The 27,625-nt window shown below is 44.6% G+C and overlaps 1 protein-coding gene and 1 long non-coding RNA gene across 3 annotated transcripts in view; both read left to right on the top strand.

Annotated features, from left to right (window-relative positions):
* The window catches only part of LOC306814068, a 1,017,233-nt gene that overhangs the window by 116,272 nt on the left and 873,336 nt on the right, over nt 1-27,625 (top strand). The window lies entirely within an intron of this gene.
* LOC306814064 (protein FAM219A-like) overlaps nt 9,091-27,625 on the top strand; it is a 230,536-nt gene continuing 212,001 nt past the window's right edge. For both annotated transcript variants that reach the window (XM_079329775.1, XM_079329774.1), the window contains exon 1: nt 9,091-9,312. In XM_079329775.1, the coding sequence (XP_079185901.1) occupies nt 9,253-9,312 (60 nt within the window). In that variant the 5' untranslated portion in view covers nt 9,091-9,252. The remainder of the gene's footprint in view (nt 9,313-27,625) is intronic.

Here is a 27,625-nt window from a genome sequence, read left to right as displayed (position 1 = left end):
CATCCTGGTCAGATAATAAAGTAATGCCTTGACTCTGTAATTTTAAAAATGTTGTTGAAGGGTTTTTGCTTTCCCAACAGTTTTGGTGACATCTGGACCCCCCCGAGAGACCACTGGTATTGTCCAGGGATCACAGCTAACACCTCACAGCTCTGAACCATCCAGATGGTCTCTCTTTTTTGCCTACTGCTTTTCATACTGTAGAATCCCAGAAGACAGGGGCTAATGTGCATGTCTCAAACACCAATAACCAGATAGCTGTGGACCCATGCAAGGATTGCTAGTGATGCCTTGGGTTTTAGCTTTTATATTTTTCAGATACTCTGCAGTTTAGTGTGTAACTCTGAAACTCCATGTTAGATATTATTAAGTTCTCTTCACTGGGTAGTTAGACAAAACAATCCCTTACTAGCTAGAGAATCAAGGATGCCAGTACCCAAAAAGCATAAACAACAGCGAATGGAAGGGGGCAAGCCAGGGTGTTGAGACTTCATAACCTGGGGTTGTGGTTGAACAGTTGACCCCAATATGTAGATGAACCAAAATTTATAAAAGTATAAAAACTTGTGACCGGGATCCATCTTGGATTGGACATAGGTGTAGCCCCAGCCGGGCTCTTGCACTGCCCAAAGTGTATCCTTTCAACAAATACCTATTTTATTCCTTTTGCTCTGTTTAGTCTTTGTTCCAGTTCAGCCTTTCTAGGCATCACTGGTAATAACAGCCAAGGATAGTTGGAAATAACACACTGTGAGAAAAATCAGAATGTGGTTGGAAAAGGGGGCCATGTGAAGTTAGGGCAGCACTTTTCTGGGACAAATGTCCTTGTTCTAGTTTTTGGAGATAAGCACAACACAATACCCCACAAACGCGGGAATAAAGTCAAGAAGTGGCTATGGACTGTAGGAGGGGGGGACAAGTCCCCCTGTGGCGGTGCATCTCTCTCCTCCTAAGGCTGCACTATGATGTGAGAAATGCTCCTTAAGCCTCAGCCTTGATGAACAGCATCTGGACTAAGCTACTCTTGAGCTTATAAGAAACACTGTCTCTTCCCAGGCACTTTGGCTGTCTAATGAGCTCCTTTTTTTTTAATGAACAGCCTTGGAAACCTATTTTTCTTGCCTGACTAACAATCCAAGTGTAATAATATCTTTTGTAATTAAGCTTTCAAAGAACGTTACCAACCTAAAATGGGACAAAGATGTGTCAGGAAAATCCAGTTATGCCAGACGTTTATGTCCAAAAAGGAGACAGAGGAGTCCTTCAACTTTATTTGATTAGTGGAGTCTACTGGGGCACACACCTGTGGAGTGTTCTCTCTCAAGGTTTCTGAGGGTGCAGTCTCCTTTTATCCTAACTCCCAGCTGCATGTGTTCCTCTTCCTTTCCCCATTGGCTTAGGTACTAGGAAGGTACAGTCTTCCTGAACTGCCTACCCCATTTTCCCCCTTGAACCTGTCACAACCCCAAAGTTCAGAAACTCTGTCTTGTGCAGACCATTGTCAGTTTCAGGGGCCAAGCTGTCTTGGCTCTGCAACAAACCTGCTACCTGAAGTCAGTAGAACCATTAAGACCCATTTCAAAGATGTTAACACCCATACCTTCAGCCGTCAAATTATTTGTAAAGGCATTAACACACATCTTTCCTCTTAGATGGAAAATTACCCACTAAAGCCAACTGTCTTGTAAGCCCATAAATAGCAGTACAAAATGAGACCCTTTGAGCTCTCTTGTGACCAGCAACCTCCCTCTGAGTGGGGCCTCTCAAGGCCAGCGAACTCTCAAGTTTGCTGTGAAAAACAAAGTTCAAGATTTAGAATTTTAAAAGTTTAATAAGGGGTAAAACAAGGGACAAAAATATCCAGTGCTGGGGTGTTTTTGGCGATTAGCCAAAGAACACACTGTCAGTGTAAAACATAGTTCTCTATATACTGTTACATTGCTGGTGGTACATGCATATTCATTAGTTTATACATTATTCAAACATTCCTTTGAGTTTTTTTGATGTTCCAGGAACTCTTTCGTTTGTTTTTAACCTCTGACTTGTCTGCAGGACATTCTGTAGATTAGTTCAATATATTTTATTTTTACTGTGTTTCCATCCTGCTGTTTCACACTTCCTGATAGTGAGGAGTGGATCAATCGTTCCTGGATGATTATGCTCTGGTTTCGGACACTTTTATCACTTGGAGAGGCCAGTTCTCAGATGTAAGAAAAATAATTGCTTTACACCATACTCTAAGTTGGTTACTGTTATAGATGGGTAATTTGATGGTTAGCTCTTGTAATTAAGAGATGAATATCATGTGTATGTTAAAGAAAGTTTTATTGTTGTATAGTTATATTATTGTGATTCGCTATTTGCATGTCCTCTGTTCTCCCCCATATCCCCCTCTCCCCCTGTGTGATTAACCTGTGCCACTTTCATAGGGCATATTGGGAGGAGGGAAGGCTTGTTACTAGGAGGTGTGGCATGACAACACCTGACCTCCAATCAAGTTGCAAAAAAAGAAGCCTCCACCAATAGATGGCAAAGAAGGAGTTGACTGACAAGACTTTAGAAGGGGCCAAGGGTATAAAAAGAAGAGCATCCATTTTGTAGATGAGCGCATGTGTACTGGTTTGAAAAAGACAGGTGTGTGCTAGGGAAGAGCAGTCTTCCCTCAAAATGGAGAAAGTAAATCCCTCCCTCTGAATTAGTATAATTTTGAAATTAAGGGGCTCTCAGGCAAAGATATGGGGATAGTAATAAGAGTTCTTTACTAGTATATCTAACAAGACAAACAAAACAACAACTATGAAATTAACAACAAACAGAACAGCAACCCAGTTCCAGTTCTTCTCCGCTGCAGGCACCCCTCCCTGTGCTGCAGCTACCAATGGTGGACAGGGGCAGGTCCCACGCATCTGCAGGGGATGATGAGGGTGATGGCGGTGTTGTCTCAGATGAGAAAGGGATGGAGGAAAGACTTTGCTCACAGCGTCGGTCTCGGTGCTCCAACAGGATGCTTGGACATAGCAAGCTGAAGAGAGAAGGCATCCAAGCAGGGCAGCAGTGCAGGGTCCAACAACAGAAGAGGCAGCTCCCGGCGTTGGGGGGGGGGGGGGGGGGGGGGGGGGGGGGTGGGGGGTAGAAGCAGCAGCATCTCTCCTCCTATTCGAAGAGTGAACGAGCGAGCAAACTGCCTTCCAGGCTCCTTTATCTGCTTCTAATCTTCTAATCCCCTCCTTCCATCCGCTGTCCAAGAGAAACTCCCAAAAAAACAGGGAGGCTCTCCCTCCCCCATCTCAAGGTCTCAAGGACCCAGCCATCAATGGCCCTTAGCATGTCAATGGGAAGAAATTCCACAGGCAGAGAGGAAATGAAAACACCAACCCCCAACAACATGGCAGTTTAGTCCTATGCTCACAGCGCTGTAAGTTTTCCTTATTCAGTCCTGTGTTGTATTTTGTTAAGGTTTTTAAGAAACCTTTGACATTTTTAAAAGAGGGCATCGTTTCTCATAGTTACATAGAGGTATTTTAGTCTCTATTTTAACATTTTGCTAAAGCCTACAATGGAATGCATTTATCACACTGCTATTCGTATAAACTAGTGTATACATAAAATGACAGATTATACTATACAAAAGCAGTTAAAAGTAACTGCTATAAACTGTAACTTCTTCCTATGTATCCGTAAGAAGGAGCTGGGCTTAGCATGGAGATAAACACAAGGTTCAAAAGAGGCTCCTTGCCTTTCTTTATTTCATGGTGGTCCCAGGGCAAAAGAGAGAGAGGATCTCAGGTCTTGCCTTTTTCTAGGAAAGGGTCAGGGAGGGGATATTTGGCTCTCTGCCAATAGGATAGGGACAGAAGGGAAGAGGTAAGACCTTCCTCATACCTCTGGTATCGGATTACAACAAGTAACTATAAATTGTACCATATCAAAATACTTGTGATGCAAAAAGCCAATCTATGAATGCAAAAGCCAATATTGTCATCTATAACATTTGCTATACTCAGAGGATTGCTGAATAACACTGACGGATCCTGGGCTGATACCCCCACTCCTCGCGGCTCAACCCTTTTCCTGCTGAGAAGATGCAAAGGCATCCAAAGTGAGTATTGCTCTAAACTTAAGGGGAATTTTTCACAGGTACCTTGTACAGACTTGTTATGTCTATGTGTGAATATGCTATAGCAAACGTGCCAGTGTTGGGGATTAGGCGGGATTTTTTCCCTTTGTTTTTCTTTTTCTCGGGGAATTTTTTCTCTCATCTTGATATGGGAAACGCACAGGCATATGATAATTCAGAATTTTAGAAACATATAAGGTGCTTAGGTAGGTGGAGGGGAAGACAGAAATACATATCTTATTTGGCAATTTTGTAAAAGTAGAGAAACGACTTGTAATAGAATATATAGGAATGCAACTTGTTAGGTAGAAAAAACTTGTAAGAAAACACATAAAGAATTTAGTTGCTAGGTAAAGGCCATAGAGATAAGTAGTATATTACGAAAACTCAGTAAAGCAGAACTTGGGTATTGTGAAGTATCAATAAAGCAGAACCTGTGGATTGAGAAATCAGCAAGGACCAGGCTCCTGGTTTTGGCCAGGACAAGCTGACCTGGGAACTAGCCAAACCCCCACTGCGCCTGCCCAGAGACGGGGTCAAACAGTGGACACCTGAGGAAGACGTCCTTACTTCATCTGAAGACCCCTGCCCACAACCACCAGGAGGCATGGCACCGCAGAAGGCTCATTATAATATGAATCACAAGGAGGCGGAGAAGGGGCAGGGAGGTGTGAGTTTGTGGGATCTATGTGTATTTAAACCTGAAACCTGTCTTGACCAGGTACACATGCATGGCGGAAATATCTCCCATGTATCCCAGCTGGAAATAAAACATACCACTTTACAATTTTAAAATGTAAAGTCCTTATTCTGCAACACATGCCATCAACGGAACATCAACGAAGCATCAGTGGCCATCTACAAACATCTATCCTCAGATGCTGCCTCTGGCAGAGTTGAAGACATCTGTTTTGGAAAGGACTGATAAAATCGAGGAATGAAGATCTAATTAACATCGCAGGTGAGAAGATGTGGATCCAATGGGAAACTGAATACTGGGGGTTGCTCAACTCTAGACCAATTAAGTTTGAAACAGTGCATCTCTATGGGTTTTGACTATATAATTTTAGAGGAAAATTCTGCAGAAACGTGTGGGATATTTTCCTTGGCCCATCCTGGCCAGAAAAGAAATAATGCCTGATTCTCTATCACTTCAAATATAGTGCTAGAGATTTTTTTTTTTTCTCCCTGATTTTCAGTGAAACCCGGAGCCACTGCATGGAGGGCTGCCTGGAGCCGGAGCAACATCCCATTGGACCTCTTTCTGTACAGTAGTGTGGCATTGCAATAGAGCCCTGCCTCCCTTCCCAGCATATATTGGCTGCCGTTAGCGGTGCGGAAGACCGATCACCACTCACGGGGGTGCCTGTGAGAGTCAACCCTTTTCTCTATCTCTCTCTGAGCAGCCATCACTACCAGGGAGGTCCTGATCTTGCATCAGAGCACCCCTGCAGCCGCAGCTGACTCACCGCAGCCTCTCTGCCCCAACACTAGCCAACAGCGCCCCCTGCTGGTTATGGTCATAACTACACCAAAGAGGAAACTTTCTGGCGGTAAAAGGCTGTTTTTTCGTTTTCTGTTTTTTTTGTTGTTGCTGTTGTTTGTTCGTCTTTATATACATATGTATATATATTTTCTAGTAAAGAACTGCTCTTCCTTTTCCCATATCTTTGCCTGAAAGTCCCATAATTTCAAAGTTATAATAATTTGGACGGAGGGGGGTCATCTTTTCCATTCCAAGAGGGATCCCACCTTCCTTGGTAGACACCTGTCTTTTCAACCAGGACAACTAGGAATGCTGCTCTCCTAGATTCTTAAGTACTTCATATTTGTGAGTAAATTAGGCCTGTGAGTTACTGATGTAGTATAGTAAAGTCTATATGAATCCTTTGCTAAGATGTTTAATTTAAGTGACAAGTTTTAGGAATGGTATTCCCCAGTTTAGTAATCCCGCTAAAACCATGCTCTGCTTCCATTCCCCCTCAATCCAGTTGGAGAAACAAAAGACAAAGATCACGGGTTGAGATAAAAACAATTTACTGGAACGAGCGAAGAGATAAGAAAACAAACAGTAAAAGCAGCAATAGTAATAACAAAAGTATACAAAAGAGAGGGTGATTTACATGCAAAATGCTCACAGTAGAGGCCATGTTTTCTTGACCAGAAGGAAGCCCTTCTCCCCATAAGAAAGAGAGTCCCTTTTCCCCTCACCCCCAGCAATGATGTGAGTGGTATAGAATAACACCCGGGCGCTAGCCATGTCCCCTCCTAGCTACTGCAAAAACGAATCCTATACTGGCTAAAACCAGGACACTTAAGTTATCAAATAAGTATTGTTAAGTTTAAGTTCTTTCAAGTTTAAGGCTAAGTAATGCTATTGGACCTTTAGGCATAAATTGTTGGTCAAGTCCAGTCCAGGACTCAGTTTAGCACAGGGGTCTACTCTGAACCTTGTGACTCAACAGGAGGGTCTTCCATATTCCTTTTTATCCTTACCCTTTCCTATCCTTTTCTCCCTCCCTACCTCCATGTACATAGTTTAAGGTTTTATTCAATTTGGATTGATTTTGGACTTCTGCTTGTTGTTTGTCTGTGTGCTTTAACCATCTAGTAAGAAGTAGAGTGACCTTGCTCAGGAACTTTGTCGTGCTTTCACTTTTATATTAAACCTGTTTTTGAGAATAGCTTTGCTGGTGATTTCTAATGCAACCCTAAAACACTCATTCATGATATCCCTGAAGCCCTCTGACCCATTTCCAGAAAGGTCTGAAAGAAAAGACTATGCAATTTGTGTAGAAATTGAGAAACCTATCTTCAGGGTGGGGAAACCTATACATAAAAAGCCTGGGCAGTGCCCCCAACACCCATCAGCTGGACTGATGCTGGAACTAGGACTGGTGGTGTCTTTTTCTCTCTTTCTCTGTCTTCCTCTTTAATTAATATCTTTGTTTTATCTCTTCCTTTTCTTTTTCCTCCTTTATCCAAACCCCACTGCCATGTTCTTATACAGTAGGTCAGGGACTCACATACCAATTCCCATGCCAAGTGTGTAAGTTACTAATAAAACTTAGTGAGTTTTTGCAGAGCATCTGACTTTTGTCATTCCTTTTGACCACAGGAATTTACAAAATTTGGGTGGTCTCGTCCCTTAAGGGTAGGATGTCACACTTGTCTCACTTGGTTAGTTATGGATTTCTGGCACATGTTCCGGACTGAGGAAGTAGGCTGCTTTGTTCTGTCATTTCTGGGCTGCCTATGCTAACGCTCTTTTTCCCAACCCAAAGATCAAATACATTGGGATTGACCTAAACCTGCTACGAAAAAGGTTTTATCTACGAGGTCAGTCTCTGCTTTTAAAGCAAATACTTTGATACTCCAGTAGTAGTTGAGACCCAGGAATAAATCTGAGCCCTTCATTCTGTGAGAGAATGCATACAGAGATGCCCATGCAGAGCGCAAGGAAGACAGTGAGGTCTCACAGACATACATCCACCCACACCACTTCTCCCTGTGGAGAGTTAGGGATATGCGAGCGGAAGAATTCGAGCTGTACGGTCAGTCAGTACTCCTTCCCCCCTAGCAGTGAGACCTTTGCTCCGTGCCTGGCTTCACCCAGCCAGACATGAGCTGAAGGAAATAACACTAACAGCCCAAGTTATAAAAACCCCTGTGACCCTTCAATAAACGCCATTTTGCTGTCCACCAATTTGGTGTCAGGAGCATATGGACCAAGTGGCCCTGGGGTTTGGGCCGCCGTACCGGGCTTAACCCAGAACCAGGTCGCCGCAACACTCCCAGAGTAGTGTTAGGGCCACAAAGGTTAGCAGATAACCTCAGTTAATTGTCTGAACTAAGAGAAGACCAAATAGTAAAACAAAAGGAAAGTGATATAAGTTAGAAGTAAGTATAATTGAAAGTATTTTTCAAAAAGCTTTTTTAAAAACAGGGATTTCAACCTATCCATTTAGCAGCCTTAAAGATTCTCTGACAAACTAGGGGCATCTCAAGTGCATTAAAACCTGCCCTGGAAGTGTCATACACTGTAACAGTGACAAAAAGGCATAATATAGTGATGGCCAGAGATTCTTGTAGTTTCATAGGGACAAAACAGTACTGTGACAGTGTGGGGTGCTGCAGCTTTGGGACATGTTGGTTTGCCTGAGTATGGGGGCAACACATAGAAGTGCCATGGAATATGCAGGGTATCAGTGGCAGAGTGATGACATACCTCAGTGCAGAAACAGAGTGATGCAACATGATGTAACGACACAGCAAGCAGTGCCAAGGAGGGACTGTGCCAAGCCCCCATGTCCCATCCAGCCCTGGGGGATTACAGCTCTATGTGACACTCTAGAGGGAAAGGAGCTGGGTTGCACATGTCAATGTAACGTGGTAATAGTGGGAATGGTAATGTTATTGTGGGTCTGGTGTCATACCAGTGACACTGAGGCATGCGCTCAGAGCAGGAGCTGAGGGCAGCAGAGACAGCAGGGCCGCATAGTGATGCTCCCTCGTGTGAATCGCTATTCCCCCGAAAAACCAAGCACAGGTGATGAGTTTACCACGGCGCTATCACACAAGAGGGAGGCACAACCCTGCAACGATGCCCGCTCATGTCAGACCCTTTACCTACCGGTGCCTGTCGCCCACCTTGACTGACATGGCAGCTACCGCAGTGGCTCCCCGCCACCAGCTGCTCCTCACAATAGCCCCATATCTTTCCAGCCAACAGAAGTCGATAGTGGCAACCATGGCAACGGTCCGGAAGCGGCATGCAACTAATCCGGGCGCAGAACACTGTCGGCATTGGCTATTCCTTTCCTCTCCACCTCCCCTGAAGTGTCCCCGCGCCTCCCGAGGGAGGAAATTGTACGTCCCTGCGGCAGTGACGCGAAGGCCGCGGAGAACCGAGCTTCTGGACCCCGGAATTATTGCCAGAACTCCCGCCTTCATGAATATGCAAATGTAGGGCGGGGCGTTCGCGGCCGGGCCCGGAAGCGGTGCGGCTGAGTCACTTCGGGTGCGACGATGATAAGGCAGAACCTGTGGTGGGCGGCGGCATTGTCGTAATCTTTCGACGGTTGAGGAGTCTCCCCGCGTTCGGTCTTCTTTCTTTCCGCCTTGTCTCCACCATCATGATGGAGGAGATAGACCGGTTCCAGGTGCCAGCCGTTCGGGCCGAGATGCAGCCGCTGGTGAGGGGCGAGGGAGGTCGCGCTGTTTCCGGGAGCTGTCCCCTTGACATGGGGGTGTGTGCTCCTGTGGCCGTGCGCCGCGATTGTTGTGTAACTGCCGTCATCTCCCTGGGTGTTGTCGGTAGCAAGGGCAGAAGCCTCCCGTGAAGGAGGAAGGGAAGGGAAGGGAAGGGAAGGGAAGGGAAGGGAAGGGAAGGGAAGGGAAGGGAAGGGAAGGGAAGGGAAGGGAAGGGAAGGGAAGGGAAGGGAAGGGAAGGGAAGGGAAGGGAAGGGAAGGGAAGGGAAGGGAAGGGAAGGGAAGGGAAGGGAAGGGAAGGGGGAGGGCAAAGGGAGCTCTGCTCCTGCATCGGTTGAAACGTCGCTTCTGCAAACGCAGTAACGTCTCTAAACGCCCCAGCCTGGCTAGTGCATGAGATGAGTGTTTCACGCCGCCTCGGCCAGTGGGCTCCAGTGTAAGGGAGGGGAGTGCTCCGGAGGAGTGGGGAGCGGCGGTAAGATTGAGGAGCCCGTCCAAATAAGGACTGGCAGCCAGAGCCGCTGAAGGCGTAAAGGGCTGGTGGGGTTTTAGTTGATTTTTACAATATACATGAGATGTGGGGGAAGAATAGAGCGATGCTTATGTGCAGTCCGGTCTGAGAGGTTCTCCCTAGGGGCTGAATATCCGCACGGGATGTGCGTTAAATACACCTATATGGCGTGAGTGGTATGAAGCTGTGGGATGCTCTCTGTGGCTGATTTTGTAACCATTGCTCTAAGGGAAAAATACTATTGGATACTCGTTGTGTGAAAAATCCAGGTGTTCTGCAAAGAAACATCTGTGTCAAATTGCAATTTTACATAAAATAGCAATCTGTAAGGTGTTGGATTTTTTCCCCCCACGCCAGGGCATATGTTTTTCATTTTATTTTATTTTTCCACTTCATGGGCACAATTATACTCAGTTAATGAGCTCTGAAGAAGTTGACATAAAGGTTACACTATATGGGACCCCAGGGAATCTTTGCAGAGAAGGAAGTATACAGGTTTGTGGGAATTTGTGGCTGCATAACTGGGTAGGTAGAGTGGTCCTGGGCTCTTGGTATCTTCTGAAATGACACTTCTGAAGGAAGGCCAGCTGGCTGGTAGTCATGGGAGATGCTAGATCATCACCAAGACTACTTGGTGATTATTTCTTATGAGTGTGTAGTTGCTTTGCTTTGATGCTACAGGCTTGCTTGTGTGTGCTGTGCCCCAGCTGCATTCTGCAGAACACTTGAATGTGGTTATCTATGTTTCCCATCTGGGAAAGGTTCCTTTGTGTGTTCCTCCCCACTTAATTCAGTCTGCCTCACTCTTCACTTGAAGGTGCGTTGTTATGTGCAGCCTGGGAACTGTTGAAATACAGTTCACCTTGGCATTAAAGTAAAAGCTGGATATGAGCTGATTCAAGATGTTGATTCCCTGTGGCACCTGGAGTAAGCAAATTCCTTCTTGGCATCTGATTGTGTGAGACAGTGATATGAAATTTTTGGAGAAGTGGAAATAATTTTAATAAAGTACTTGTACAGATCCTTTTGACGGCAGGTGAGGATAGGTTATTGGCTGGTTCATGTTAGCACTGAAGATACTACTGAGATTTCCAGTATATTAAACTGTACATAATTTAGAGTTGATGTATCAGTCCTTAGTTTATTGTTGCAGCTACTGTTTGCAAAAAGTTGAGAACAAAATAATTGTCTTGTGAACAGAAAGACAGTTTACAAATTTAAATTACCCCTCAGTGGCAAGAAAACTACTTTTCTTATGGTAGGAGTGTTGAAAAATTGTGAAAATATTTTTAGTTAGGTGGTGGTGGTTTGTTTACTTTTTCAACTTTTAACCTATGCGGTAGAGAAGAAAACAGTCCATAAAAGCTGATGTTGACTTGTTGCATGCCTTTCTTGGGGTGTGTGTGTGTATGGGTGTGTGTGTGTGTGTGTGTTTTGTCAAGCAGAGACAGCAGGCATGACAAGGCTGACTTTGTTTATTCATGCTGAGAGAAGTAGGCATGGAAGTGAGATTAGGAAGTCTGGAAAAGTTGTTGGCAGACAAAAAAAAAATGCACATAAGTATTTTCTAGAAACCCCATGATAATAGTAGAGGGATGGAATTGGCTTGTGCATGCATGTTTGCATGGCCACAGAGTTACCAGAACCCATAGAGATGGTCTGGTCCAGCCCTGCTGTTGCAGGGTAGGATGTTATATTATTTAGCTGTCATAGTAAGCTTTGGAAATACGTTTCCTTCTCCTTCAGCAGCAAAGAATTAAGAATTTTTTCTAAAACAGATTTAATACTTGCATTAAAAGAATATTCTGAACCTTTGTTTCAGGGTTTCAGTTCATTTTTAACTAATGGAGTGCATAGCTTGTCTATGTTGAAGGCTGTTGCTATGACTGGATATGCGGGATTTTTCTGTGTGCCTAGAAATGCTGGCATTTGGCTCAGAAGTGGGACAGAACAAATCTGGTACAACACTTCCAGGGGCTTTGTCTACTTTGTGTAGCTCCTGGTTTGTATTTTGCAAATAGGGACTGGATGCTTACAAGAATCGCTGCAGTTCAGAAGGTGACTGAGGTTTATCATATTGATTTGCCACACAATTCTGCCCCATATTGCCGCTTTATTCTGTTACAGTAACCATTTGACCCTTCCTGCTTTCCTCCATCACATGCTTTTGAGTATAGCATAACCTTAGCATCTCAGGACTTTTTTCTCTTCCCAGTATAAAAGTTTTCAGTTTCACGTGGTCTTGGGGACAGATGAGTCATCCAGTGTTGAAGGCCAAAGGGGTCTGACAATGTTTTTCCCATCCAAAGAGCTGAGGTAGAAGTTTGTTTTCCAGGCAAAACCTGAGAGCTGTTATAACTACTACTAAAGCTATCAAAAACTGTTTTGAAACATGATCCCTTGCTGAAAGCAAATAGAAAATGGAAGGTCTCTTGCCCAGTCTGAAGTGCATACACTACAAGAAATATTTTTTCATCCTGTTTAGGCTGGAGGGTATCCTAGGAGAGCACTGTTTCCTCTGAGTCTGGCCAGTGCATAGCAGTGTGAGAAGGGTCCTGAAGTGAGGTTTGTAAAGCTAGGTTTTTCTCAAAATCCTTAAAAATTTGTATTCTTGACCAGCATGCATACTTTTTAATGTCCGTTAATCTGTGTAGGTAAAGTGTCATTTTACTCTTTGATGTCTTCATGCTGAACTCCAGGATAACTGTCAAAGATTTGCCTAGAAACAATGTGGCAGGCAGGCCTGCTGATCTGTTAATGTTCAAAATGAAGCAATAGGTATGCTGTTAAATGCTGAAGGGAATCCATTCTTAGAAAGTAGTCTGAAGCTTTTCTGAGCCCTTCAGCCTCCAAACCTGCCATTGATACTGGCACTAGTGATCAGCTGTCTGAAATCCTCCTGAGCCCATATCTCTATCATACACAACACACTGACTGGTTGTGTTGGTTTCACGTGCTGGGGGAGGGGGGAGGGATTCCCCTCAGGGCAAGCACCATGAGGCTGGGGAGTGGGAGGGACTCTCCCGTCTCTGGGAGCTTCCCCTGTGAGCTGCTGGCACCAATCAGAGAGCTGATTTGGTGATGGACAGCTCGGGAAACCAATGAAAAGTTATTCCCCTTTCACAAATCACAATAGACCAAGTTAACTCCTTTCTTTCGGTTTCCGGCTGCCAGGAGGTGAGGTGGCTCCGGCCGGGGCACAGGCCCCGGCCCGGCTCCGGGCTCAGCGGGGAGAGGGGCCCGGCCCGGCACCTCGGCCCCGGGCAACGGCCACATGGTTCGGGCAATGGCCCCGGCCCTGGTGGCCCCCGGCTCGGCTCTCCACATGCCAGAAGAGGCCTCCAGCTGACCGCGTGGCTTTTTCATGATCTGGATACAATTTTGACTTCTTAATGCCTGGATAAGATTCTCAATCTTCTGAGCTCCCCTGAATGAGAAGAAATAAAGCATGGAGTCCACAGAAGTCGGCGGAATGAAGATAAAGTTCCTGATGGGAAGAGATTGAAAAGATGCAACTGATAAGTAGCTGAAAACCTTTTTTGTGGTGCTATGAGGGGATTGTGACTTCACTAAAATTCCTTTAAACTGTGAAATATACTTGGGGAGGTTTGGATGCTTGAGTAGAAGACTTTTTACCTTGGGGAAATTGAGCTCTCTGTTTTGGGACTGGAATATGAACAGAGACATTTGATAGAGAAGAGGATGAAGAGGATTTTGTTTTTCAGCAACCTGCCTTTAAAAGTAGTACTCCATGTGTGCATCGTAACCCATAACACGGCTCTGGAAGGACTGTGGGAATGGCAGGAAAATTCATTGTTCTGTAGGTCCCCGGCGATGCAGACTGTGAAGGTGAAGACACCCCCTAAGTCTAAAGCAGAAAAAGGAACTTTTCTCTCTTAAGTGAACTGAAATGGTTATTTGAGTGGATAACTGACTGAAGTGTTCTCTGTATGTTGTTGGTAAGAAATTTGGAATGAAGGAAGAAGGGAATAATCTAGGAATCTTATTCTGAATTCTTTTTTATGTGTTATTAATAAATTTCTTCTTGTACCTTTTAAAGTTTTAAGCATGCATTGTCTTTACTCCTAAATCCTATCTCTAAAAAAAATTAAATATATTAAAATTGGCAAACCCAGTCACACCATGACACTGGTATATAATGGCAAATTGGCAGATGATGGTGTTGCATCACATGTTGCTCCCATATACTGATGCAGACAGTTTCTGTTCTTAGCGCAAAAACGGCAGTAAACATGCTCTTGCCCACACAGCACCAGTATGACTTTTCTGAAGAAAAAGCACCTGTCAAAGTGCAGCAGCTTCAGAGGAGCTTTGCTAGAAACTTAGGAGACTTTGGCTTGATTTCTGAAAGCAGCATGTGTAACACAGCATTTTAGTTTCCCAATTATCTTCCCACATGAAAAGTGGGAGCTCTTTCTGGAGAAATTGGATTGTTGGTTCTTAGATCTCGTTCTGAAGTATTGTGACCACGCTGCTTCCTTGCAGATGTTTGCCAGACTGTGGGACCTTGGGATGGTAGCTCTAGTTGTGATCACTGCAGCTGATCCAAGGATTTTGCTTTGCTGCATCCTATTGTGAGGTTGTTGGTTTTCTAGCTGGGATGCCAAATATATGCCACTCCTTGCGGTGTAAAATTTTCTGAAACTTTGAAGGATACAGAAGATGCTTTTCTATACAGCTTTCTTTGAACATTAGAAAAGAAAAAAACAACTATATACTGTATGCTTAGCTTTTAAAATCTAAACTATCATTTTAGTGAGTGGACAGTATGAGTGTTCAGCATGCTTATCAAATCCATATTCATTATTTTTGGAAAATATTGACTGTTTCATCCTAGGGAAGTTGTGCTATGTGTTAAGACCTTTTTGTTTTGTCTGACGCATCCTAAAATAGGGGAAAACCTGAAATGAGAAAGTAAGAGTAATGAAGAAGCAAAAAGAAAGGCTATATCTGTAGGGCTTAGAAAGAGTATGTTAATATAACATTAGGTCTAGCATAGATACACAAGAAGCTCCTTCTTTTTAGGTGGAAAAAAGTTTCTAAAATGTCATCCCAGTAGCCCAGGGGCTGTTTTGTAAATGCCTACATTACTATGGGTTCTGAAATTAAAATAATTCAGGAAGTGCTGCTTTTAGTTATACAGCTTGTTTTGATATGCTGCTGTGTCATTTATAGCAGTAGCCTAAAAATTACCTCCCTGCATGTTTCATTTTTGTCATTGGCATTGTCGTGTTCCTTCTCTGCCCTGTGTCAGGTCTTAGGTGCAGAGGTACAGGAGTATTTTTATTATCCCCCCAGGCCAGGGACAAACTCCAGAAATTATTCCAGCATCAGCTCCAACTCCTAGCTATGCTTCCCCCCTCCCCCCCTCCTTGTGCACCTGCTCACTAGCAGAGAACGGTATACTGAAAAGTCCTTGATTTAGAGCAAGCACTGCTTAGCAACAACCAAAATATAAGTGTGTATGATGTCCTATCCTTAAGGGGAAGGGAGCACTCAAGATTTGTAGATGGTCATGGTTGAAAGGAAAAAGGTTGAAAGGACAAAAGTCAGAGAGCCCACAAAACCTCAGAATTTTATTAGTCAAGTACACACTTAGCATAGGAATTGGTATGCTAGTCCCTGACCTACTATATAAGTGGGTTTTGGATAAAGGGATAGGGTGAAAGGTAAGAGAGAAAGTGAGAGATTAATTAAAGAGGGGGAGAGAAAAAGAGATCACCAATCCTGGTCCCAGTGTTGATACAGCTGGGGTGTCCAGGGTCCTGGGTGTGCCATCTGGTCCTTGTAGGGGTACCTTTTTATATATAGGTTTTCCCTACCCTGGAAATAAGTTTCTTGCTTTCTATGCAAGTTAGTTCTCATGTGCACTCTGTTCTGGACCTTTATGGAAGTGGGTTGGAGGACTTCAGGGGCCTTTGGTGGTCTTGATTTCCCCCTTCCCACAGTCCATGCCTGCTTCTTGACTTTATTTCTGCATTTGTGGTGTATTGTGTTGTGCTTATCTCCAAAAACCGGAACAAGGACATTTATCCCAGAAAAGTACTGTCCTACCTCCACACGCCCCCCTTGTCCAGCCACATCCTGTTCTTTCTCACAGTGTATTATTACCAACAATCCTCGTCTGTTATTACCAGCAATCCTTGCTTGGCTCCACAGCTATCTGGCTATCAGTGTTTGAGACATACACATTAGCCCCTTATTTTCTGGGATTCTACACCACTCCATGGTTCAAACACCAATATAGACATGGTGATCCATTGAAAAATAGAGGGAGAGACAGAAAGGGGCAAATGCATTCTATAAGCAATCTCTAAATTTTGGGGATAATCTCATTTTAATCCCCCACATCTTAAGGTGTAATTTTATTACCAAAATGAAAAGCAGAGAGGTTAACATTAAAATAACAATCACAGGGTATAATAACTTGTTAAGAATTCCCATTGCTGTTGGTGACCATCCAAATAAAATGTCTTACCAATGGTGTTCCCTGTTTTTCTTCACTTGTTGCAATACCTGTTGGATTTCTTCCACATCTTTATGAATGATAATCAGTCTTTTGTCTGTATCAAGGTGAAATTCGTTCTACTAGGGATAGGCTGTATGTTTTAAATCAGTGTATAATTAAATCATAACAATTGATAAGATATAAAAGGAGCTGAGTAAATAAAATTGCATCCCATAATGTTAACAAAATTACAGACACAAATATTAAAGTGATTACTTGTATCTACAATAAAGTTGTCTACAAGTACAAAATCACAAGGGGTTATCATACAGGCACATCCATTCCATTGGGCCTGTACTCTGTTCCAGGGGATAGAGTACAGCTCCATTGTGATTTAATCCTGACATAATGATTGCATATATAGTATATACCAAAGCACTGTGTATTGTTAAAACAAAAACTGTGGATTTACTATAGGTGGGGCCATAAGGGAAATTAACTAGTTACCACCAAGAGTGGAATTCCCTTTCTAATTTGGTTGCATTAGCCCAGGTTACCTTTTGAATTTCAGTGGACAAATTGCTTTTATCTCCTTCCTTCATAATTGCTGCCACAGTAAATTGCACCCAAAACTGAGAAGCATGTGAAATGCAGAATGTACTGTAGTTATCATACTGATTAGCATAAATAAAATAACTGAGGATCTCCACCCTCAGGGTTGAGCTTGTTGATGTGTGAACCAAATTTGGTTCATGCTGGCAATGATTGTTCCTGCAAGAAGGATAAGTAGTCCTTTGATAGTTAACTTCATCTTCAGTGGGGGTGTGCTGGCATCATTCCCGGAAAGAGAAAACATTACAAGTCTTGGCAGGGTTAGTCCAGACAGGTTATCCCTAAGTGGCTCAAGTTGTCTGTCAACTTGGACTAATGACAAAATTAATTTTTCCCACTCTGACTATCTCTGTTCTGTCTCTTATTTAAATGCAGTTGAGTTGAACAGTAAAGATATTTTTGTTCTGACAGGGCCAGTTTAGGCTTGACATTGCTCAGGTAGAATCTCAGCTTAGACTTCATGAAGTGCTTTCCACACTGCAGTTGCTGCTTCCACCACCTTTTCAGGGTGGTCTCCTGCAATTACAGTATTACATAATTTCATGTCCAGAGAAAGTGAGACTGTCTGTAAAATTCAGCAAGTGCAACGTGCAATCACAGGTGAATGCTTATACCCCTGCAGGAGTCTCTTTAAAAGGTGTATTGCACTCCTTTCCAGGTAAGTGCAATTTGAGCCTTGTTATGTTCCTGGTGTGGAATTATAAAAACTATTTTTTACATCTAGGGTTTGCCATCCACAAGTGGGATGCTCTCTGAATTTGAATTGCCAATTTTGCAAAAGTTAGCAGAGCAGCAGTTAAAAGGCATAGTATTGGCATTCAGTTGCCTGTAATGAACTGTAAACCACAACTGTCTGTCTCTCACCAGCCAGACAGGAGAATCAGAAGGGGAATGTGAGTGAGTGATGCCTCTTTTCTCCAAATGTGTTGCCACTCTGTTAATGGCCAAGTACATAGTTGCTGGTAGTGTGGCTGTTAGGTTTGTGGTATTGAGTACCGAAGCTGTTAGTGGGGCCAAATCAACTAGAACTTCAGAAATTCCACCTTGTGCCACAGAAAATATCTGGCACTGTGATCCGCTGGCAGTCCTTGGATTAGGGACTACAGGTGCTGCATGGAGTACACTGCAGTCTCTGGTTTGGGTTAATGTTTGAACTGAAGTACCACATGCTGCTGTCCAGACGTCAGGTTCAATTGTTCAGAACATCAAAAAATAAAATGTTTTCATTAAGATCTAATTGCAAAGTGAGTAGCCGACATCCACTTCTCACTCAGGAGCCATAAATTAACTTTAGCACCTTGGCAGATAACACTTGCTTTGTTTACTCCAGTGATTTTAATTCTCTTGTCCAGGTCATACATCTAGCTTCTCAGCATCCCGCTGCATTAATATTGAATGTTGTGCTTCCGTACCTATTAGAAACCTTATTAATTGCTGATGAGAACCAACTGAGATCTGAATGTCTAGGCCATTTTCATGTATGCACTGATAGGATTCCACTTGCTGGATTTCAGTTTTGCCTGACTTGTGTCCAGAATGCTCACATTAGCCCCTTCTGGGCTTGTACAGTGTGTTATCAACATTACTCTCAAACTGAATCTAAAACAGAGCACTGTAGCAGCTGCTAAGAAAACAATGAACTCTATCCCAGCTGCAATGGGCACAGTATCTACCCCTTATTCCATACCATTTACATCATACCAGATGCCTGACTTTCCACTGCACCGTTGTATTTTGATAGATATACACACAGATATCATTTCATTCCCTTAGTCAATGGGCCATCCCTATAAAAGTCTGCTGAATTCATTTAGTCCATGACCTTGGAATCCTATTATAACAGTCTTTTAGGCAGGAATGACAGTGTGTGATCATGTCATATGTTGAAGCCAGTTCTGATTCCACCAAGGCTGCCCTTGTTTGGTTTCATCACAATTCATTCATCATTAATGTGGCGATTGAAGGGGAGTCGTGTTTGGATCCCCAAATCTAGAGTGGAACAGATGGGCATTGTAAAATGCCCAGTGCACTGATGGGCATATAGCTGCCATAGAAGTGATAATGGTGTAATATAGTTATTAACATCATATAGTTAAATTCATTGTCTGTTGTCATCCAAAATCAAATCCCCCTGAGCGTTATCCACCAAGTGCCCATGGGTCCTTGAGCAAAAGCAATCCCACAGATGGATTTGCCTTTGCCTGAGGCAGGAATAATCCAGACTGTTTTCCCCAGCATATTTTTAATGTGCATTACAGAAACTTTATCTCCTTCTACAGTATGCAAAAGTTTTGGGCCAGCCCAATTAGCAGATCCTCTGGTGTTGGCTAACCCCATGGGCTTTGCTCAATGTGTATCTCAATGTTTGAAGGTACCACCACCCATTGTTCTCAGTGTAGTCTTTAACAGTCCATTGCATCATTCCATCTTTCCAGAGGCTGGTTCATGATAGGGAATGTAATATACCCACTCAATGCCATGTTCTTTGGCCAAAGGGTCTATGAGGTTGTTTAAAAAATGAGCCCCATTGTCTGACTCAGTTCTTTCTGGAGTACCACAGTGACATAAGACTTGTTTTCCAAGGCCCCAGATAGTGTTCTGAGTAGTGGCATGGGGCACAGGTTACATTTCCAGCTATCTGCTTCTTGTTTCCACCATTGAGAGCACATGGTGCTTGCCTTGGCAGGTTTATGGGAGTATGATATAGTCAATCTACCAAGTCTCTCCATATTTATATTTCAGCCATTGTCCTCTGTACCACAGGGGCTTTAAACACTTGGCCTGCTTGATTGCAGCACATGCTTCACATTCATGGATACCCTGTGTGAGAGTGTCCATGGTAAAGTCCACCCCTTGATCACAAGTCCATTGATATGTTGCATCTCTTCCTTGATGGCCTGAGGTGTCATGGGCCCACTGAGCTAGAAATAATTACATCTTGGTGGCCTGATTCACCTGTTAGTCATTCTGATATTCTTCAGCGGCCTGACTCTTGGGTACATAAGCATCTATGTGACTGTCGCGAGTCAATGTTTAAAGGTCGCCTAAAGAATCACTGGCAACGGTATCGGCAAAAACTAGATGGTTAAAGCACACCAAGAAAAAAACAAGCAAAAATCCAAAATCAATCAACTCAAGTTGAAATAAACCCCAAACTATCAAAACTATCTATATGGAGGCAAGGAGGGGAGTAGACAAAAGGCTATGAAAGAGTAAGGATAAAAAGGAGTACAGAAGACCCTCTTGTTGAATCACAAGGTTCAGGGTAGATTCCCATGCTAAACTGAGCCAGGATTTGATCAACAGTTTATGCCTAAAGGCCCAACAACACTTAACTTAAAACTTAATTGATAAGTTAAACAATTTAGTACAGGATTCATATAGAATTTATTATACCACAACAGTAGTTTACTTACAGGCCTAACTTACTTACAAATCTGAGGTACTTAAGAATCTAGTAGAGCAGCATTCCTAACATGTTTGCTATAGCATATGCACACTTGCATGCCCACAAACCTAGATGTGAGAAACAACACTCACTTTTAGAATTTCAAAGGTTTATTAAACCTTAACAAAAATACAAAACACTGAATAAGGAGAAAAAAATCAGCACAGGGAGCAAAAGACTAAACTAACATGTGCTCACCTACAAAATGGATGTTCTGCCTTTTATACCCGTAGGCCCTCCTAAAGTCTGGTCAGTTAACCCCTTCTTTGCTGTCTATTGGTGGACAATACTGTCTTACATCTTGATTGGAGGTCAGGTGTAGTAACAAGGGGCTACCGCATGAGCGATCTCCTGTTTGATCTGGGCAAAAGCTTGCTGTTGTTCAGAGCCTCAGTGGAAATCGTTCTTCCTGCAAGTAACCAGGTAGAGAGGGCTCACAATCTGGCTGTACTCAGGGATGTGCATTCTCCAAAAGCCTATGGCACCTAGGAAAGCTTGTGTTTCCTTCTTGCTTGTTGGTGGAGACATTGCCGTGATCTTATTGATGACCTCAGTGGGGATCTGGCGCCGTCCATCCTGCCACTTCACTCCCAGGAACTGGATCTCTCGGGCAGGTCCTTTGACTTTGCTCTTTTTAATGGCGAAACCGGCTCCCAGCAAAATCTGGATGATCTTCTCTCCTTTCTCAAATACCTCCATTGCTGTGTTCCCCCACACAATGATGTCATCGATGTACTGCAAATGTTCTGGAGCCTCACCCTTCTCCAGTGCAGCCTGGATCAGTCTGTGGCAGATGGTGGGACTGTGCTTCCACCCCTGGGGCAGTCAGTTCCAGGTGTACCGCACGCCTCTCCAGGTAAAAGCAAACTGAGGCCTGCACTCTGCTGCCAAAGGAATGGAGAAGAATGCATTGGCAATGTCAGTGGTGGCATACCACCTTGCTGCCTTGGACTCCAGCTCATACTGGAGTACCACCATGTCCGGCACGGCAGCGCTCAGCGGTGGAGTCACTTCATTCAATGCCCGATAGTCCACAGTCAGTCTCCATTCTCCATCAGATTTCTGCACAGGCCAGATGGGACTGTTGAAGGGTGAGTGGCTCTTGTTGACCACTCCTTGGCTCTCTAGATCATGGATCATCTTGTGGATGGGGATCACAGCATCTTGATTTGTCTGGTACTGCCGGCGGTGCACTGTCATGGTGGCAATTGGCACCTGTTGCTCTGTCACTTTCAGGAGTCCTACTGCAGAGGGGTTTTCTGACAGTCCAGGCAAGGTGTTCAACTGCTTAATGCTCTCTGTTGCTACAGCAGCTATTCCAAAAGCCCACCTGAACCCCTTTGGGTCTTTGTAGTAGCCGTTCCTGAGGAAGTCTATGCCTAGAATGCACGGTGCCCCTGGGCCAGTTACAATTGGATGTTTCTGCCACCCCTTCCCTGTCAGGCTAATCTCAGCTTCCAGCAAAGTGAATTCCTGTGATCCCCCCGTCACCCCAACAATGGAAACAGGTACCTTCCCCACATGTTCTGATGGTATCAGGGTGCATTGTGAACCAGTATCAACTAGCCCTTTATGTTTCTGTGGCTTTGACGTGCCAGGCCATCGCACCCACACTATCCAATAGATCCTGTCATCCCATGCCTCTCCCTGGCTAGAGGCAGGGCCCCTCTAGCCTTGGTTATTATTTCTTTCCTGGGCATACATAGTGGAGGTTCCTTCCAGGGGATCTGACAGATCATCCTCCTTGCTGTAATACCCTGCACCTTGCTTGTGGGAGGTTGAGGCTACCTTCATTTTAGTGCGGTTCCCTCGGTTAGCATTTCCCTCCCTGAGCTGACGCACCCGTGCTGCCAGGACAGAAGTGGGTTTCCCATCCCATTTTCCCATGTCTTCCCCATGGTCTCGCAGGAAAAACCACAGGTCAGCTCGTGAGGTGTACCCTCTCTCCCTAGCTGGGGGACGTGAAGCTCTGACTGTGGGGCCTGTGACTCGTACTGGTGCTACGCTGATCTTCCTCACCTACTCCCTCACCTCCCTCATCTCCTCCATCATCTCCTCCCTCATATCCCTCATCCAATCTTTGACCTGTTGGAGGTCCCTGGCCACGGCAGAGACATTGGCCTGCATTGGGCCATTCATCATGCTCTCAAAATTTCTGAGTTTTTTGGCAACAGAACACACTGTCTCTGGGTGGTTATCAGCATTAATCATTGCTATGTAGGTGGTATATTGAGATGGACCCAAGGTTGCCAAATTCCACAGCATCTGCCCTGTGCACTTGACCTTGTCAGGGTCATTGTCATGCTGTCCATCCCTCCCAAAGAGTACCTCTAATACTGCTACTTCTCTCAGCTGCTGGATCCCTTCCTCAAGGGTCTTCCAGCGCATCCTATGGTGGTGCTCCTGCATTGTCTCTCTCTGTACAAACCTCTCTCTCACACTCATTAAAAGCCGGTCCCAGAGGGAAAGGAGGCCTTGCTCCCTTACGAATATCTGGTCCACACCTGAATCCTGGGCCAAGGAGCCCAAATTCCTGGCCTCAGTTCCATCCAGTTGTACACCTGTTCCCGTAAGGTCCCAGACCTGGAGTAACCAAGTTGTAAAAGGCTCACGGCCCCGCCGAGCAATGTCTTTACGCAGGTTACGGAGACTATCGTATGAGAGGGACTCGGTGACAATCTCAGTCTCTGGCCCCCTTGCTGGTTGTGAGGACCCTCCTTGCTGATCCCCATTATCTAGGTGCCTCGTTTTAATCTTAGATTTCCTAGTTTCCACAGGGGCAAATGCTGCTGGCTGTGGCTGCTCCTGTGATCCAGCTGGAACCTGGACAGATACAACATCTACGGGTTCCACTGCAGCACCATCTGACTCTCCCTCTTTAGGGCAGGGGGAGGGCTTCTCACCAGCTGGAGAAAAATGCTCCTTCAAGATCTGGCTTTGCTCCTTCAACATTTGGCCTATATCCTTCACTAGAGCCCCCACCCACTCTGGGTGGCTCATTTCTGCAGTGGGCTGTGTTGCAGGGTTAGGCTCTGGGGCAGCATTCCTAGTCCCTGGGGCAGAGGCAGGTTCTGGGGCAACATCCTTAGTCCCAGGGGCAGGTTCTGGGGCAACATCCCTAGTCCCCGGGGCAGGTATCAGAGTTGTTGTCCAAGCCAATATTCCCTTGTTTCTGAATGCTAAGTAGAACAGGCATATCAGCAACGCCAGCCACCGATTAATAGCACTAGCAATTAAAGCAGATCTGAAATCCTTGAGAACTGGTGGGGTAGCCTCAAAAAACTGGGTGATGGGTTGGGAGAAAATTTCCCTTGCACTCGTTACCTCGCAGTAAGTACCATTACTGAAATAACCCCAGAAACACGCAGTTAGAGTACGATAGCTCTGGATCCATGCAGCCACTTCCCACAAAAAATTAAAAACCCATGAATTCCTGACATAATCAATCCACCAAACGAATCGGATAATAGCTACAGTAACTTTGGTGAGGGGGCCCAAATTCAAATAAGGGCTTGCAAATGGGAGAGAGATGTCTGTGACCACATGGAACCCAAACCAGATTAAACCAGACAACATATTGCCACTTAAGAGAGCTGTTATTCCTGTCTTAACTCTCAACTCAGTGCCCTCGGGCCCCACGTTGGGCGCTAAAATCTGTCCTGGTTTGAAAGGACAGGTGTCTGCCAGTAAAGGCAGAAGTTTCCCTTTGAAATAGAGACTTTGGTTCCACTCCCCCCAAGTATTATAATTGTTTGAATCACGGACTCTGAGGCAGAGATAAGGGGGTGGGAATAACAGCTCTTTTACTAATATATCTAACCGTACAAGCAGAAAACAACAGCACTTGTTAAAATTGCTATCAGGACAGAATAGGTAACTCAGTGTCAGTCCCTTTAGATGCAAGCACGCTGTCTCTGTGCTTAGTCCCAGTCCTGCTGCTGGAAGAAAAAACCCGGTGCTGCAGAAAGCAGGTGGGAGAGCAGGCGGGAGGAGGTGGCAGCGGCCTCTCGGGTCTCGGGTGGGAACGGGCTGAATCAGGCGGCTCCTCGCTCACTGACCCCTTTTGTCTGGAGTCATCAGAGATCCTGGGTGTAACCCAGCCAGCTCCATTGGCATGATAATGGGAAAAATTCTTTCAATTGACACAGTAATAGAAAAACACTCAACCCCCAACATCTTCTCAGGCCCCTTTTCCTGCAGAAGTGCCTTGGAGGGCTCATAAATGGGAAGATATGCACAGGTGGTACAGTGCCAGGGTCTGCTGATTCCTTCAGGAAGCCAGACAAAATGGACCACCTTCTGTTTGTGGCCATGATCTTTTACCTGCCGAAACCACGCCCATGGCTCTGACATGAATGGTATTTGAATAATAAACCGTGCTGGAAACTCCACCCCTTTCTCTCTGTACCCAGGACATGCCCCCATATTGCGAAAACTGTCACCATATTGATGTATTGGGAAAGCCCTGTTTTAGCCCTCCACAGTGGCATGCTGGGGTTTTGTGCTCCCTGCTCTCTTGAAAGAGCTCTATGTAAGAAACTAGGTAATGACTTCTGAGTAGTGACTTCTGTTCTCCAGAGGAAGAAGTGGAAAACCATAGAAAACAAAAATTTAAACTCTCTTCTCTAGAATATATTATCATTCTTTGTAAGGTTGAAATTTTTTATATGTAGTGTTGATCACAGAATCACATAACTTGCATAAGAACATGATAATGTTGTGGTGCTATACTGTATCTTTAAGTATGCTCATCTAAATAACCAAGTCTGATTGTTATAAAAATAGCTCCTTAACCACATAATTTTGCTTGAATGCCAGCTCTGTGTCAATGAAAAACCTCTGATTGAATGTGCACTTGGTTAATATTTATTAAAACTGCAGTCTCAATTAAGTAGAGCCTGGTGATAATGCCTTTGTGTTGCTATAGGCAGCCATGTCGTAAACTTACTGAATATTAGACTTTAATTAATGTAGGGAACCTTGCAACTTGTGGTGGGTTGACCCTGGCTGGGTGCCAGGCACCCACCAAAGCCGCTCTATCACCCCTCTCTGCAACTGGACAGGGGAGAAAAAAAAATAATACATGGCTTAGGAGTTGAGATAAGAACCGGGAGAGATCACTTGTGGATTACCATCACAGGCAAAACAGACTCAATTTGGGGAAATTAATTAAATTTATTACCAATCAATATAAGAGCAGGATAATGAGAAATAAAGCAAATCTTAAAAAGACCTTCCCCCACCCATCCCTCTTTCCTGGGCCTTACTTCCTCACCCCAGCAGCACTGGGAGACATGAAATGGGGGTTATGGTCAGTTCATCACATGTTGTTCCTGCCACTTCTCAGGGACAGAAGTCATAGAATCATAGAATATGCCATGTTGCAAAGGACCAATCAGGATCATCAAGTCCAACTCCTGGCCCTGCGCACAACACTCAAAAAAATCCCACCATGTACCTGAAAATGTTGTCCAAATGTTTCTTGAACTCAGGCTTGGTGTCATGACCACTTCCCTGGGGAACCTGTTCCAGTGCTCATCCACCCTCTGGGTAAAAAACGTTTTCCTGATATCCAGCTGTCCTGGTTTTGACCAGGACAGAGTTAATTAGTTTTGCAGTAGCTGTGAGGGAGTGTAGCCTGAGGCCACATGAGTGTGTATAGGTTGTTATTCTATACCACCTCATGTCATCTCTGGGGGATGGAAGCAACAGACTCTTGCTTTTGGGAGAGGGGGGCATTCCCTTCCAGTGGGAGAAAGCATGGTGGGAGAAACAGTTTGATATTATTTTACGTGTAAATTGTTCCTTTGTCTTATATGTTTTTTTTATTAATATTGTTGTTGTTGCTGTTCATTTTTCTTATCTCATTGCTGTTTGCAGTAAATTGTTCTTATCTCATCCTGTAACTTTTGCCATTTGTGCCTCTAGCTCTCCTCTGCAGCCACCCACGGGTGGACAAGGAGGAGATGGGAAGTGAGTGAGTGGTATGTGGTTTTGGAGTCTCAGGGTGGGGGGTTTACAGAACCATGGCACCAATATAAACCTCCCCTGACAAATTCGTGCCATTTCCTTGAGTCCTGTTAGTGGCCACGAGAGTGAAGAGACCAGTACCTGCCCCTCTGCTTCCCCTCATGAGGAAGTTGAAGACTCTAATGTCTCCCCTCAGTCTCCTCCAGGCTGAAGAAACCAAGCGACCTCAGCCGCTTGTCATAAAGCTTCCCCTCCAGACCCTTCATCATCCTCATGGCCCTCTTTTGTATGCTCTCCAATAGATTAATGTCTTTTTTATATTGCCATGCCCAAAACTGAACACGGTACTCAAGATGAGGGCACACCAGTGCAGAGTGGAGCCGGGCAAGCACCTCCTTTGACTAGATGGTGAAACTGTGCTTGATGCACCCAAGGACACAGATGGCCCTCCTGGCTGTCAGGACACTGCTGACTCATATTCAACTTGCCATCAACCAGGACCCCCAGGTCCTTTTCCTCGGTGCTGCTTTCCAGTCTCTTGTTGCTCAGTCTGTACACGCATCCAGGGTTGCTCCATCCCCGGTGCAGAATCTGGCACTTGCCCTTGTTAAACTTCATATGGTTGGTGATATGTTGAGACTTCTCTGCAGGGCTTCTCTGCCCTTGAGGGAGTTGACAGCAAATTTAGTATTCCTTTGAGTCCAAGTTGCTAATGAAGATGTCTTTCCCCTGCTCCAGCATGGGGTCCCACCCTCTAGAGACATTTCTCCACAGATTTCTTCATCCTGAGTCTTTCCCATGGGCTACACTTCTTCATGAACTGCTCCAGCCTTAGTCCCTTCCACAGGGTGCAGTCCTTCAAGAACAGCCTGCTCCAACATGGTTCTCCCACAGGGTCGCAAGTCCTACCAAGATAATCTTTTAATGGGTTTCTTAAGTCACTTTCACGGAAGGTACCTCCTGTCCAGTATGAAACAAGATATTACATAGGCAGTCTCTGGCTTCACAGTGGTAATGGCTGTTACAACTGTGTGGGAAAATGAATGAGTCTGCAGTACTGTCTGTGGACACTGCTGAAGGCCTAGGCACATTTCAGCCAGGCCTTTTTCTCAGGTTCTGAGTCTTTTTCTCAGGCCATGAAACTTTCTCAGCTCCAGCCAGGATTTTTCCCAGGCTAGAGACTTTTTCTCTACTGTAAATACAAGAGAAAGAATCATAACAAGAGATAAACACCTGCTAGATCCATGGGAAAGCCTGGGAGAAGAGGTGTCTCTTTCTCTGTCCAAT

The sequence above is a fragment of the Erithacus rubecula genome (assembly GCF_903797595.1).
Source record: "Erithacus rubecula genome assembly, chromosome: W".
Taxonomy (NCBI): domain Eukaryota; kingdom Metazoa; phylum Chordata; class Aves; order Passeriformes; family Muscicapidae; genus Erithacus; species Erithacus rubecula.
This window is presented reverse-complemented; position numbering and strand designations above follow the sequence as displayed.